Source organism: Scatophagus argus, chromosome 4, assembly GCF_020382885.2.
Source record: "Scatophagus argus isolate fScaArg1 chromosome 4, fScaArg1.pri, whole genome shotgun sequence".
NCBI classification, from domain to species: domain Eukaryota; kingdom Metazoa; phylum Chordata; class Actinopteri; family Scatophagidae; genus Scatophagus; species Scatophagus argus.
In genome coordinates this window covers 23,922,649-23,938,903 of record NC_058496.1, presented here as the reverse complement: position 1 = coordinate 23,938,903, position 16,255 = coordinate 23,922,649, and the positions used below count along the sequence as shown (strand labels likewise).

At 41.3% G+C, this 16,255-nt stretch overlaps 1 protein-coding gene across 2 annotated transcripts in view; it reads left to right on the top strand.

Moving 5' to 3' along the window:
- Positions 1-16,255, top strand: part of rasgef1ba (RasGEF domain family, member 1Ba) — a 110,739-nt gene that overhangs the window by 77,071 nt on the left and 17,413 nt on the right. The window contains exons 1-4 of one of the 2 annotated variants that reach the window (XM_046385913.1): positions 3,494-3,820; positions 10,872-11,054; positions 11,450-11,572; positions 11,747-11,884. In XM_046385913.1, coding sequence (XP_046241869.1) covers positions 10,878-11,054; positions 11,450-11,572; positions 11,747-11,884 — 438 coding nt within the window. In that variant the 5' untranslated portion in view covers positions 3,494-3,820; positions 10,872-10,877. Of the gene's footprint in view, positions 1-3,493; positions 3,821-10,871; positions 11,055-11,449; positions 11,573-11,746; positions 11,885-16,255 lie in introns of those variants that run through there. The other variant, XM_046385912.1, reaches the window with a different exon arrangement.

The following is a 16,255-nucleotide window of genomic DNA, read 5'->3' as shown; positions in this document are numbered from 1 at the left end:
AGTGAATGGCCGTGTGATCTGCATATCGGTCTAGTGTGGACGCAGAACGTTTTGGTTCCGCAATTAAAAATGTGTGTCTGGAAGGAGATTGTATCTGTTCTAAAACGCTGTATTAAAACGAAAACATATTAGTGGGGATGTAGCCTCATTATCCCATGACTTCATCACTGCTGCTGGAGTGTCACTGCAAGCTAACTGTAAGGGACAGTTCCTATGGGGACGCAGTGATGTCCGAGGAACAAAAGCTACATTTAACTTGAAGAGGAATGAATATCTTTGAATATATTGGAGGACTCATTATTTGAATGTCATTTGTTTTTGCAGTGGTGTTTTTCCACAGTGCCTTACAACTGTCACTACATTGGTTCTACATAGGACAAATGTATTTGTGTTGCATAAAGACGTATGGACACATGAAATATAAGCACAATGTAAAAAAAAAAACAAAAAAAAAAAAAACGATACAAGTATTAATGTAGTGTGCATGATGTTTGATCAACGTGTCCATGAGTGAGACATGAGCTGTGACCTGGCTGCTGCAGTGGTGGCACAAATGGCAGTCAACATCTTACTGTAAATCCCTCCTGTCTGTCTTCACTGCTCGGTGTTGGAGCTATATGGGGAATGTAGCACAAACAGAAAGTTGGTGTTTATTTATTTCCCTGCAGGAACATCTAAATCCACCATATCAGACTGGATGCCTCGCTTGCATAACAGACCTTTAGCACAGTTCCGATATGACAGTCAGGATCTTTGTCCATGAGGATAAACATCAGATGTCTTGAGTCATACAGCATGTTAATGAAGCAGTAGACACATTATAACCTTCCACGGGACGGTATGTCTTAACTGTTAAAGGTGCCACCCTGAGTGCTATAAGATTTATCAAATTAGCTGCACAACAACATGTCTTTTCTGTAACAGGATTTCTTTTTCCCCTCGAAGCGCCCTGCTTTGCATTCAGACTTAACAGGAATCTTATTTATTAAACCTTCAGGCTGTAGTTGCCCCAATCTGATTGTTACCTGAATAGAGGGACTGGAAATCTTTCACTCATTCATTCACCAAGCTGCCCTGAAGGGACAGAGTGTGAACAAGCTCAATTAGAAGAGCCCCACTTCCTTAACCTTTAGAAATGCTGAAACCAGACTGTAATCAATACTGGTCAAGCTGGTATTCTATATCACTGACATGTTTGAAACCAGACACAGGAGTACCGGTACCTAATGGCTGGAGATATTCTGTTTTCTTATCAACAACAAATCCCACAAAAAACCAACTCCACCAATAAAGCCTGTTATCTCTTATTCCTCTGTGCCATCTGATTACTTGACAAGTATTTATATAGAATAGAGAATAACAGGCCTTTTCTTGCTTTTGCTTTTCTTAATGTGTTTGCTTTTCATGGGAATTTGTGGATTAAAAGAGGAGAGGAGGCTCTCTCACATTCAGTGTCTGAAGCCAAAAATGAGGGTGACCACAAAGACCCATAAGGAAAATAACAAAGATATTTGTTTCAAGGCCTTGATAACTCTTTCCAAACATACATAATTATACTGTTTATTATTAAAATTTACCCTTGAAATGACCATTGTTTAGAGTGTTTGACAACATATATGATGTTTGTGTCCCATCATGTCCAACATAATGACTGCTGTGCTGATCTTTGTGGTTAAACTCCGTGCAGTCATTTAGGCGAAAGAAAAGCTGGATTAGTGCATATACGTAAATCTGTGCTAATACCAGATTACGTAATACCTCTGAATGTTGATAAGATTTGGGGTGATTTGCTGTTATTTTACCGTGGCTTATTACTCTGCTCAGAAATGGGGAGAAAGTCAGCTGAGCACTGAGGATTCTACGGCCGAACAAACATCCAGGATGCAGTCTTTCATATTTCATATTTCATATTTCATGTTTTTTTACTACTTAGAGTAACTGGACTACAGTGAAGTTTGGCTTTAAAGAAGAGTTATTGAAAGATAAACTGAATAGTTATTGTACACAAATTAAAAACAGACTTTTGAGATAGAATCAGGTGTTTTTTGCAGATATGAAAGAATAAAAGAACAATTTTGAGTTTTTTCTGTCTTGTAAACCCATTTTCTCCTCTTTCCAGGTTGTCATTGTAGATAGGAATTCATTCTTAATTGACGTGCCTTTTTAGATAAAAGCTAAATAAATAAAAATTACTGAACTAATAAAAACATAATGGACCTCTATAACTCTGCAGACTAAGATGAGGGTTTGACATTTAAATGTGATTCTCATTTGCATGTTTATTTCATTTAATCTGTGCACATTTATCATTTCCAGTGATTCAGCCCCGTTCTACACTTTTCATTTAATTTGAGTCAACAAAGGGCAGCCAGAGACAGTTATCATCTTGTATGATTTGGACAATGAACATCATTGCTGGCTTGAAGGACAAAACAAGGCTTTTGTTGTGTTGGGGACATAGAAAGAGACTGAGCTGTTCAGTTTTCATTTTGTTCAACAGGTTTTATTTATTTATTTTAAAAGAATACAATTACAGTTAGCTTCTCTTGTTGGTTGTGAAACTTCTACTTGTATGACCTGAGCTTAGAATGAGGCTGACAGACAGAGAAGAGAGAAAGGGTGGGGGGAGGGATGGAGATGAAGAGAGGAGAGAGAAACAGAATAGCCTTGTCATAGCTTAGAGTTTCCCTCTGTAGTTCCTTAACAGATCACAATATACAACACGAAATACACAGGACAGGAAACACACAGCCTGTCCTGATCTTAGTGATTATTGTATGATCATTTCTGTAGTTATTAATGTCATGTGATTTGACTGGATAAGTAGTTGCTCTGGACCCTGATGGTCAGTCTGTTGGTCCAGACTGAATCAACTATCGGAGGCGTTGCCATAAATATTTGACATTGATGGTCCCCACAGGAAGAATCCCACTGACTTGATTCTCCTGTGATTCTTCCTCTTATGCCACCATGAGGATGACTGTTTTGTTTTCAGAACTATGGAATGAACTGCTATTATATTCATGTCCCCCTCAGGATGAATTTAATAACATCCAGGCAATTTCTAGGTCATGCAAGTCACTTTTGTTTATATTGCACATTTTATGATTACTATCACTTAGTGTGCTTTGCATTAAAATGAATACATGAAATACAAATTAAAATATAAAAAGAAGCCCATATATATAGAGACATGATACATTTACGCATACACTGACACAGAAACTAATCTTACACCTGATCCAAGTCTTCACACTTCCTCTGGCATTCCTGCGGTCTAAATAAAGTAAATTGAGGGGAGAAACGCAAGAGGAAGGGCTGGAAAAATACTGATGGAAAAAACGTCAGAGTTTAAGGGAAAGAGAGCGTATAGATAGAGAAGAAGAAATGAAATTGAAATTGTGTGTGTCTGTGTGTGTGCGCGGGGGTGGGGGTGTTCTGTCCTCTGATTGGCTGCTGCCTCTCCCTCACATTAAAGTCTTGAGGCTGGTCTCGACTCAGGCGCTCACATACAAGAGGAGGCGGCGGCGGAGCGCGGAGCGACACAGCCGGAGCTGTCATTCATTCATACGGATTCTTCTTCTCTGAACAGACTCGCTGCTACTGCTCTAAAAACGAGCGTACATACATATTTACTTTCCTGCATTTACAACTGAATAATGCTGCGTTGACTGGCCGGAGCAGGGAGGGACTGCTGGGTTTCACCGCCTCGCTTTATTCACATGTAAAAGGAGGGGAAAGTCTCGGCTGCTGAAACGCTGCTTCGCACATTTTGTGAAAGGATACGAGAGAGTTCACACCTGGATTACTGCTTGTTGAGGTGAGCTATGGAGATTAGTTGTTGGAATATTTATTGAAGGTTGTGTTGTTTGTGCGGCTCGGAGACAGGGTTGTCCAAAATGCGCGCAGGTGCTGGAAAGAGCGCACTTCGTTTGTAAATGAACCGAACACTGACTTAATGCTCTGTGACTCTTCCCTTCTCCCTGCTCTATGCTTGACTGAATATATTAAGATTAAGATTGAGATTGTGATGTTTAAATTGAACCATTGCTGCTGTTCTGGCAGCGCGCCTTTATTGACTTTATCCAAATCCCTTTCCTCCAGAGTCACAGCCAAATTAGATGGTTCTAGCAAGTAGCTGTTTGTTTTCATTTTCCACCAGAAGTGACCTCTAAAATGTAACCCAATAATGGGATTTTTGAAATCGGTGTCAATGGCGGACTATTCTTAACTGCCACTACCTTCTGGCTAAGAGGATTCCACTCTTCTCCGTCTTTCCTCCCCTGAAAGACAGTGAGGGATCAGTGAAGTTAATCCCACATCTTCTCTGAATAACTGGCCTGTTCTCCTCGGCTTTCCGTGCCACTGCTCTGTATTACAAGCATGCATTTGGGTTTTCCTTAATGTGCTGACAAGTTAAATCCGTTTACTGGTAATTTGGCAGGTCTCTGACAATGCGAGGCTGCCTCCTCTGGAAACACTTGAATGAGTTATTGTTGCTGTGGATTACATGCTTGCTACTGTACTCTGGTGATGTGTAGTTGTGGTTGTGGCTGTCTTTGTCTTTACAAAGGCAGACAAATAGAGAGACTCTGAGAAGTTTGTGGCATGATAAATGGGTTTTTGAAGCGACGGGAGCTTGATATTTGGTGCAAATGGCGATGTAGGTAAATGGTTTTGTAAATGCACCTGAATGTTTATACCTGTCGCTTAAGCTTGGGCCAGCACTCATTGATCTGCAGGTCAGAAACATCAAAGCACTAAATACTGGGCTGAATTTGACAAAATCATGTCTCCACAATGTTTTGGTGACTTCTGTCATGTCACATAGTGTAGTCTGTTCTAAATTTGATCGAAAACAACGTTTCCTTCCACCACCTTTCAACTAAATTTAGGTCAGTTTCAGCATAGATACCCTGATGTCTTCTGACATGTACATTGTCAGATCGGTGCTCACAGAAGAGCCTTTGAGGTCAGGCATTTCCCAGTCAAGACGCAACTTGAATTAAGCCTCAGCACTCAAAATGAAAGTATCCCACCTCAATACACAGGTTGAAATTGTTTTCGTATTTTGACTTGTTGTGGAGTCTTTGCTTGCTGTCTGCGGGGGGAGGGGGGTTCATGTGGTTATCAGGGACTGATGATGCCAGGTGACAGAATCCTATATGAGAGCTGTGATTTTTACCACTCAGTGCAACAGCTGCAAACATTGTCCTGAGTCAGAACACTGATGGCAACTCTCATTACTGGTGTGGATGTAGTCGTGAAGGGTGGATGAGGTGCAAGTGGCTACACTTCCTCCTGCTGGATGGTGCATTGCAATGAGAAGGTGCTTGGAAAAAGGTCTTCTGTTTTCACCGGTCAAAAGGTGTAAAGTTTCAGAATAGTGTTTGTTCCTTCATTTCAGTCCGCCACGTTTTACAGAAAATTTGGTAGACTGGATGCAACAGAGGTGATGATGAGTGTTTTTTTTCTGTCCGATTGCTACCATTGCATGTGCCAAAGCTCACAGAGCCACCAGAGGCTCTTGCTCCGCTGGCTCTGTGAGTTTGCACTGGCTCATCTACTGGCAGGTCAGAGTGTTTGGAATAAAGGTTAAAAGGTTGAGAGAGAATTATTTTTCTTACCTCTTCCCTTTCTGTGCATGTTTTTGCTGCCATTTGAGTTCATTTCCCCGCTCTGCTGTAATATGTCACGTCTTTAATGTTAGAGCTGTATTTAGTTAATAGGCTGGCTAGGAGGATATTGTGGTGTTTTTTCATGTCCCAGACCCACTTAGACAGGTGTATTTTTACTCAGTACCTCTCAGCCTAGTTTAGTACCACTGACCACACACCAGCTTCAAACAACACAAGTAACCAGCCTCCTTTATTTAGACTACTTCCACTATTCCGCTGTGGTCTCTTTGCCCTCTTGTGCAGCCACTCGGCTATCTCTCACCCTCATTTCCTCAAGCCATGGATGAGTGAGATTCCTCATGCCTTTCAGTGTTTATGCAGGGGTGTGTGTGTGTGTTGGGGGGAGGGCGGCGGGGAGTGCTGGTGATTTACAACTGGTCCCTCAAAGAGTCTCACAGCATTCCCCCACTGCTGTAGCCTCCATCTCCAGCCCCAATAAAGCAAAAACAAAACGCTGTTCTACTTTTTCTCACCAGCTTTCATTTCTGTGGGTACCACTCTCATGCACACTGCTGTTCAGGCTGCAGAGGATGCTTTATTGTGTCACAAATCTTAGAGCTTTACTGCTTTGACCTGTGTGCTCCTCTGTGGTTGCAGGAAGATCTTAGAAATGTCACAGTAAAACGGCATCGGGGAAGTGCTTGAACAGTAAGTGTGAGTGTCTGGCTGCTCTGGAACGTTTTGTGGACCACGGGAATGGTTTCTCTCTGTGTTTGGACTTTTTTCTTTACAGCCTCTGAACTGCTGATGGGTGCTCATCACAGGCGGCCGTTAAACTGCTGGCGGGGCGGGAAGAGCCTCTGTCGGCTCTTTGATAGCTTGTATTTTGAGCAAGCGAGAGACCAGGCTCCATCTTTCTCCCTGTGGGGAGGCAGCCCCACCCATACGTTTAGAGAAAAAATTACCTGCAAGCTTGTGGCACTGATGGCTTTGCAGCCTGAAGGTAATTTCACGTAAACGACAGGGTTTTTACTCCTAATATGACATTTGCCTGGGGATGTTTGGTGCTTGTAAGCTGCTGCTCTTCTGTTTCAAAATGTCCCTACAGGGCAAAAAGGGGAAATATTTTGACATTTCGATAACCTTTCAGCAAATCATGGCCTGAAACTAAAAATTCCCTTTATCCATTCCCTTCGTGTCAACCATTCACTTTCAAATGCTATAACACATGATTAGCGTAACATTAATCTCTTTCAGTTTCATTTCAAGTAGCCTGAGTACTATTGTTTCCAGTTTAAATACTAGAAGGATGGAAGAACAGCCCCTCCAGACTACCACGAGACATGCCTGAGTCAGCTCTTGAGATAGGCAGTCTTCTGAGAGATTCACTGCCATGTGATAATCAGCGGTTAAGTCTTTAGCCAATAAAAAAAGTGAGCCGTGTCTGTAAAACAGATTTGAGTCTGAATATTTATAATATATTTGGATTTAAAGGTGAATTGTTTCCATTTGATTTTGATATCACCCAAAAAAAGTCCTTCAGCAACAATTTGTATGTCAGTTTCCATCTTGATGCTTTTTGACTGAGTACAAAAACATGTTTTCATGAATGAACAGAAACACACAGAAATTTGAATATCCTCTCTTTTTACATCCAATTTAAGTCTAAACTAGACTCCTTTTCTTCTTTTTACACACTGAAGCAGATGGCTACACACACGCACACACACACACACACACACACACACACACACACACTACCACTAACGCTATAATTAAAACAATCCATTCAATGTAAACACCCCCCCCCCCAAACAGGCCAGCTCTGGCATTTTGTTTGTTTACCTTCAGCTGCCACCCAGCAAGCAGCCACGCTAAACCAATAGCACCGCACTAAGAGTTGGCTTTTGTCAGACCTGAAGACTTAACCCCCACCACCACACACACACACACACACACACATCCTTAACCACAACTACTACTGCTACTATGCAGACACCTGGACACCATATGTAAATCAGCGTGTCTCAGTTGTTACTGCTTGTAAGCATGCTGCACTTTGTTTTTAGGATTATGGTGAAGGCTACAGCTGGCATGTGTGGAGCAAAGCAGATGAGAATAGATGTTCTTGGTTTCAGTGCAGCAATAGTGGTGGTGTTGGTGTTGATGATGGTGGTATCTTGTTGCTTTAGCATTTTAGGCCTGACTATCTCTTCTTCTTTTTTTTTTTTTTAATGAAATTTACTGACCATGCCATGTGTGCCATGAAATTAAATTGCATGTAAAAAAAGTTTTAAAAGGCCTTAAATTAATAAGAACAAGAAGCGTGTGTCTTAAACACCATAAAAATACAAATGCATCCTAAGGTTAGGCTAAAAACACTGAATACAGACCTGCGTATGCTTGTGAGCAAAAAGGCTGCTCTGATACAAGAGACAGAGAGGACAAAGTGCAACATCTGATCTCATGGTGTCCTCTGTCTAAGGATTTTTTTTGGTATTCGAGACACAGCGTCTATCTTCAAAGAGGCCCACCTGCCCCTGGCAGGATGAGATTAATCCAAATTATTCACCCGTTCAGAGACATCAGAGAGGGAGAGTGATGTCACAGTACTGAAGATTCAGTACAACTGCAGTATTAGATTTTCTAAACTTCATTTGTTCTCTGATCTGAAGTGCATGTCAGTTTCATATGTATGTATGTGTGTGTGTGTGTGTGTTTGTGTGGATCTAGGTGAGGGTTGTACAGCCTAAACAATTCTCCTCATGTTAAATTCGCTAATATATCTGGGTAAATAAATCAATATACCACGCATTAGAATTGCTGTTGTCTAATTTTTTGGTTGCTTGACTAATCGCTAGAGCTCTACATCCAACCAAAACAAACTCCCCCTTTGTAGTAAGACAAGCAAGCATGGGATCAGGGAGTTTGTGGTTTGGATCCCAGCTGGGAAAAGTGAAAGAGACATGTTCTCAGTCCTCGATCACCTGCTGCTGTTGTGATCCTCATGTTAACCCTGGTGGTGTGTTTAGAGCTGCTCTGTGCACGGTAGATGGCTGTGGTTGTACATGGATGTCAGAAACTGACATGAGTGTGTAACTAAGTGAGTCTGTGGTACAGTAGCTACTGCAAAGAAAACAGCGTTTAAGTTCAGCTCAAACCTTCAGTGAAGTAAACAAAGATTGCAAAACAGTTGACTTTTATCAGGGTGTCCCCCCCTCTCCCTCCATCACACTCGTGATCTCCCTGTCTCCCTCTCTGTGGGCAAGCCACATGGTGCAGCAGATGCTCAGGCTGCTGTTCTCTGACTCCTCACACTTGCCTTTCTCATGGAAATGGCCATGTTGTCTGGCTGAATAATAGCGATGGTCTGTGTGTGCACGTGTGCATTATGGAGCGGCATGCGTGTGAAAGTGGAAGGGTGGATGGTTTGCCTCATGAGGGTGGAGGCTTTGGGTTAACATATGAATAAATGGGGTTTGTTTTTGTATCTATACTGAGCTGTGCATTCCTGCAAACTCAAACAGAACCATATCTCTTAGATCATTCAATTTTGTTAAATAATATCTGTTAATTCTCTCTATGGTCTAATGTTTGTATCTGTGATTTTCTTTTTTTTTAAGCCTCCTTTGCAGACCAAAATTACATCACAGGGCAATGAAACCCCACCTTTATTTGAACTTCTTGTGCCAGTGTGTGGGCAGGTGCACTTTATACCTACTGGCATCCTCTTATGCGTCCCTGGCAGCACTGCAGTGAATCAGCCTTAAATGCTTCCTGACTCGGCAGGCAGCATATTGTCAAAGAGGTGGGGGTGTGGAGGGTTGTGACGGTGTGTTTGGGGGCGGGGTTGTTGCACCCTGGGTAGACCCCCCTAGAGTGAAAAGGCCCTTTGTTTCCCCCAGCCATAAGTCTGCCTGGCATGGGATTGAGCCAGAGTGCCAGGATCAGAGGTCAGGAGGCTGGCAGAGGAAAGTCTGTGTGAGCTTGTTCTATATTTATGAGGCAGCTTGAGTTTTAGACCTGAGAACAAGTATTTTGTGATGGTCCACTGTTCTTTAAAGGGATGGTTGAGACTATTATATCTTGTATTTAAACTGCATCAAGGGATCGTCCAATATGTTTTTCATTTTAGGACTGATTATTAGTTATTAAAGAGACAGATAACCGGTATTTGGAGCAGATATACATTTGAAGTAATCCTCATAGCTTTGAAATCCTGGATCTGACAAAGCCATGGTTGTTTGGAACATGTGGATCAGTAAGAAGTGCATTATGTGGCAGGAGTAGTTTGGAAAGACATTGTTTTAATAAATGTTAGTTGTAGCGCTTAGCACGCGACTGCACACTTGTTCTTCCGCTTCCACTCATATTCTATCCTGCATCATGATCTGTCCTGACACACACACTTTTCCTCACTTTGCTTCATGCACACACGGCAACAAAGGAAATAAACAGGCAATGTGATCGAACAGTGTGCTTTCTGAGTAAAGCACACCCCGCAGCGCTACAGTTTGGCCGAGAAAGTCTCACAAGTTCTTACATGTTTTTCTACTTTCATTTTGATGTCTGCATGTTTAAACACAGAACTTTGTGTTATTAGTCATTAAATACCGCTTTAGTGAATGAACTGACCTGTTGAATATTTACGGGAAAGTAGCAAATTTGAAAACTGAAACCTTCAACAGTTTTGTTTTCGGAGAATTGTTGCTTTCAACAGTTGTTGCTTAAGAGATGATACACACTATTAGCCTGCTAAAGGTGTGTATTAGCTATAATTTGGCCATGTTGTAGAGCTGTCTGTAGAGCAAGGCATCAGTACTGCTTGGGTCAAGGGTTCAATTCCCTGTGAAGCTCAGTGGGGCCAAAACTGGAAAAACCATCTGTGAGATGTCTATTCTAGAGTTTTTCATTGTAGTGCAGATGACTCATGAACCTCCTGCTTTTCTTTTCTCTTTTCTTGTGTCTCAACCATAGTTTTCTTTTCACAGCTTTTCAACTTTTCCAGTCAACCATTTGTAGATCAAAATAAACTAAACCCAAACCCAGAAGCTTAAAATGGACAACAGGGATCTAGGAGGAAGGGAGTTGACCACGTCCAAACCATTTCCCAAACAAACCTTCGCTGTCTGTGTTTGTGTCTGAGAGCTATTTTGGATTTGTTTGGCCACCCTGCATCAGCATCTGCATGAAATATCTATCAGAGAAGACGTTGACTGACCTTTCACTTGTTTGTCTTCTTTCTCTTTGCAGGACAACATGCCTCAGACACCACCATTCACGGGGCAGCTGAACACTAGCAGCTACAACAAGAACCTGTACCAGACCAAGGAAGAAAGCTACCCGGGCCTCTTTTATCATGACAACAACCTGGTGTCCGGGTCACTGGAGGCCCTCATTCACCACTTGGTCCCAACTGTAGACTATTATCCAGATGTGAGTAGTGGTTCTTTTGTACTTTCCCTTTTAGTTACCACTTGTGGTTTCTTTTCCTTTACTGTTTCTTTAAGTATGGAGGAACAGCGTTTTTTTTCTTTTTGCGCTGTCTCGGAAGCTTGGATGCTTTGAGACCTTGTTAAGTGCCAAAGTCACTTTCATTTTCCTTTCCCCATCTTTCTGTCTCCCTTTTCCTGCATATCTCCTTTTCTTTCTGTACACAAGGGATTAAAAGTTTCATCTCCATCTATTTGCTGTTTATATATTGTGTTGTTAAGGTCTCCCTTTTGTCACTTTTGATTTCATGTGGTTTTAAGGCCCATTTTCGATCTTAAATGATCAATTTGTCATCATGATTTGCTTTCTGTAGTAAATTTTTTCTTTTTCCTTCACAGAGGACATACATCTTCACCTTCTTGCTCAGCTCTCGTCTTTTTATCCACCCATACGAACTCATGTCAAAGGTATGTCACCTGTGCATGGAGCAACAACGACTTGGCGATCCCCAAGCTGACAAGGTAGGCACAGGTTTTTTAAATCTGATTTCTAGTTCCCCTTCATGGATTTAGAGTATTGTGTTGTAACAGAGCTCTTAGATGTTAACCTGCTACAAAATCTGGACATTAACACATCCTAGTTTCGGTTCTCAATATGGTTTACTGAGTACTTCTGTGTTTATCCTGCATTTTCAGTTGCGAGTCAGGAAAATTGCTCCCAAGGTTCTCCAGCTGCTGACAGAGTGGACGGAAACCTTCCCATACGACTTCAGGGACGAGAGGATGATGCGCAACCTGAAGGAGCTGACCCACCGACTGGCCAGTGGAGACGAGGTCAGTGCTTACCATTTTATTTGTTTCATGCTACTCATCATACACGTACAACAAAAAAGTTACTCATACTAAACAAGTGAGGTAACAAAAACTCCTGCAGTTTGGATAATATGTTTAGTTCAGGTGTTATCGTGAGCAGTGGAGTACCATTTTGGAGATGGCACATGCAGCAAAGCTACAGGCTGATTTTTGCTGATAGTAGTGGAGGGAGTGTCTCTGGCAACAAAGCAGTTTTTGAGGCTGGCTGAGTTGAGAGAAAAGGCCCATTGTTCATGGCCTAGGTGGCTTTTTTGTCATCTCTGCGGCGCTGCTTCCTAGGCAGCATTTGAATTGTTCCACCGCTACAGAGCTGAATGTCACCGGTTTAGCACATCATTAGTCTGCACTGGGCTGTTTGGATGACTGTTTTCTTAGTGGAGTAAAACTGTTTTTGTCCCATACCCTGTCAGCTTTTTTTGCTTATGCAGAACCTCCACTGTGAGACATTCAGATATAGAAAAGTAGCATGTCCTCTCATGCAGAAATGGCAGGATTTAGTATAACAAAATGGTGACTTAAAAAATATATACAGTTAAACATTTTGGTAAAATTTGATTTTTTTTTCTGTTTTTTGTTTTTGCTGACTGATAAGATCATCATCGCTCTTATGAAGCTCTTCGAGTTCTTCCAGTGCATGTCCTGACGGATTTACATGTTCGGTGTGTGTTGCTTAGAAAGGTTGTGTGTTCAGGTTAGTGTGTGTATTTTTAGGGAATTGATGATAACAGTAAGGCACCATGGTTGTGTTAGGATCAGACAATGATGGAGGACACAAACATCCTGCCCTGTCTGTCTGGATAGAAGATATCCCACCTTCACCAATCCTGACAAGGAAAACAGGCCACCCACCCCTGATATTTTTAATGCAGGTTTCACATGACTCATCAATAGCAAAAGCACAAGTATTGATCCTAATTTAATCTGGCAATCAATAAGTTTCTCACAACACATTTACAGCTCTGATATGCTCTCTTTGTGCAACCCCAGCACATAAAACACCTCTTCACTGACCACCAGTAATAGACTTTCTCAGTCTTTTGATGGTCACACACACACATCTTTTGATTTCACAGTAGATTAGCTACAGTCAACATTAAGAACCCCCTCTCTCCATAGGTAGATATTTTTGATGGCTGAAATCAGTTGACGTTGAAGCAACAGAAAGCCATTTAGCACAAGATTCCCTGGTACTTTCCCTTGGGGTGATATAATGATTGGTACATTTAAGAGAATGAGATAACACGTGACTCTTTTTTAACTGTATCCAAATAATTGAATTGAAGTGATTTTTTTGTGGTTTAAAGTGGTTTAAAACAAGACAAGGAAAATCAGCTCGCAGACATTTCAGCTACAGCTATCATACGAATAATGGTAAAAAGCAACATAAAGTGTCTTAATAAGGGGCCACTGAAGGTGATCGCTCAGAATAATGAATTCATTTGCAGTAGCCCATACGTCTATGTGGACAAAACCGTGTCAGGAAAGGTTTAGTTTTTATTTTGTCTCCTGTTTGTTTATTATCTAATCCTCTTATTTGGAGGTGAAATTGATAGCACCTAAAGAGCTTCTTACAATCAGTTTCAGTTATGTTCACCATGGTAGGTGAAAGATCAACAAGACAGTTGCTCTAACAGGCATATTGTGTAAGAATTTTAACAATTACTTTCTCTTTCAGTTAAGTGTTTTTTTAATAATAGACTGTCTAATATGTGACTGCTTGAGTTTCTCCGCTGTTGGACTCCTCATAACTGATGGTAATGGTGACTTCTTAACAGTACCATGAGTTTTCCTTATAAGCTATGTAGGAAACCTAACTGAACAAGACACTAGCTGTATATGAACTGTGTTGACAAAGCAACTTTTAACAGCACTCTGAAGATGTGCTGTGATATCATGTAAGCTGCGGACACGTGATCTCATGAGTACCACAGTGTGACCAAGAATGGTTTTTCAAACGAATGGTTCTTAGGGAAGCTATTTTGCCTTGGGTTTACAAATTGCCACAAGCATATGTTGAGGAAGTTAAGTTGTGATATTGTTTATTCATGTATCTGTAGATAATAACCCATGATATGAAAGAAACTAATGTGAATCCAGCAGGACATTTCTCAGAAAACGTCTAGCTGTGTGAGTTTCGGGAAGCAGTCCAATGACAACAGCAGGGGTGTGATTGGGGCTAATTTGCATTTATGTTTCTCACAGATTCTTCAAATCATGCTTTGAAAACAAATCACAAATATCTAACTGTAAGCAGTTCTTGACTGCAGAGTTAGATACTGGTGCTTCAGAGCGTCGACCACAGCACTCTGGGAAAGGGTTTGAGTCCAGAATAGATGTCCCGAACATCTGGTCAAAGTCTTGTCCAGACCACACTCCTTCCACGACCTTGATCTCTGTAGTAAGACTGTCATTATGCATGTGGTTGGATATATAGGGAAGCAGCAGCTGAGAAGAAAACAAGCGCTGTGATCTTGATCTGACCTCATTTGGTGGTATCGACGTCTTGTCTTTCCTCAAAAAGTGCCGTTTTCATTTTTCACTTTTTTTTTTTGCTTATTATGATAAGTGAGGTTGAATGAAAACAGTCCACCAGATATATCCAGTTTGGATGCCTGGTACACTTGACATAAGCCAGACTTTTGGACAAACTTTGCTGTTTTTGTTCTAAACGCTGCATGCACAGTACCCTTTGACAGGTGCCACGGTGCTGTATGTTTCAAGTTGCTCTTGCAAGTTTAATATCTGCACAGCAGCCACCCCTGATGGAAATCACGCCTAAATGTTGAAAAATATGAATTTAATAACTTTTTGCTTCATAGCAAACGGATGGAGGGGGTATGATGATGTGTACACTTTTCTCAAAATGGAATACTTTTTTGCTCCTGCTGAGAGAAGAAAAAGATACAATGCAATTTTATTTTTCACCAGGGTGGAAACATATCTTTAGCTTGCCAAGAACAGACATGGATAAGGGAGTTTCTGGCATCATCACAGTGCCATTTTGCCTGGGCTCTGCAAAATATAAAACAATAGAGCTAAAAACTTAAATCATACACTATACTATAAAAGCAGTTGTTACAGGTCAGTTCAGTTTTTAGAGATATGCAAGACACACGGACTCCTTTCTCCTTTTCTCAGTTCGGTTGTTGGGATGAATTTGTAGATAAAACAGTCCTACACAACACACCTTTTACCATCTGTTCATTAGTGACACCACTCAGCTGAAAATAAACAGGATTTCTAGTGATACCATGGCATAAACTGAGTCATGGTGGTGGTGACTTGTACTGAGCAGCCTTCTGCCAGGGTTGATGGTTTTGGGAACAGTGTACTCCTACTAGGCCCTCTCAATCGTAATGCCAATGGTTTTGATGAGCAAATGTGACCCCCCTCTGCTTATAAATGTCAGGCATGCTGTTGTCTTCAAGATCTGTGACTATAATTGTCTGACCCTGGCTCGTCCTCTGTTTGTAGTGAGGACAGAAGCTATGGCAGATGGCTGACTTTGAAGTGGCAACTGGAGCGATTTTCACTGGTGGCGTGTCCCACTGTTGTCCCACTGTGTGGGACTGTGGTCCATCATGAGTGTATACAGTGTTTACACTGATATTACTGTCTGAATGATATTTATGTAGTTGTGTAAGTGTAATGGTCTATCAATCTCCCAGTGTTTTTTGGATCAGTCTCTTAATAGTAAAAAGCAGTCCCAAGAACCAAAGATATTCAGTTTACAATGATATGAAAGGGAAAAAAAGCAGAAAATCCTAACATTTGAGAAGCTGTAACCAGAGGATGTTTGGTCTTTTTCCTTGATTAATGACTTAAAATGGGAAAAAAGTTGATTTGTTTATGTTTTAATCATTAGTTTCAGTTAGCTACAATGAGATAAATGAACAAGTGTTTTGAATATCAGTTGATCAAGTCATTTTTCAAGCATAAATATTCTGGTTTCACCATCTTCAGTCCAGGAGCAGAGTAAAAATGAAATCTTCTCCCAGACCTCTCGTCCATCCAGACCTTCGCTACTACTTGAATCCTAATTTTTTTCCTACAACTTCATTTTTCTGTCCTACGCTCTGGCAATCACCTCTTTCCAAAACTGCAATATCCAGAGCTGGAGTTGATTGGCTGACATGCGAATGTGTCTGTTCATGTGCCATCACACCTATCACAGCCACATCGCCGGTGGACAGATCCATTAGTCACGCCATGGGAAGTGATTTTCAGAAAAAGACCCGTCCTGGCTGTTTCCAACAGAGTGATGAAAATCTGCTCATTTTTCCCCAAGTACCTCAGCACCTCAACAACTCCTTACACTTGATTGCTGTCAAG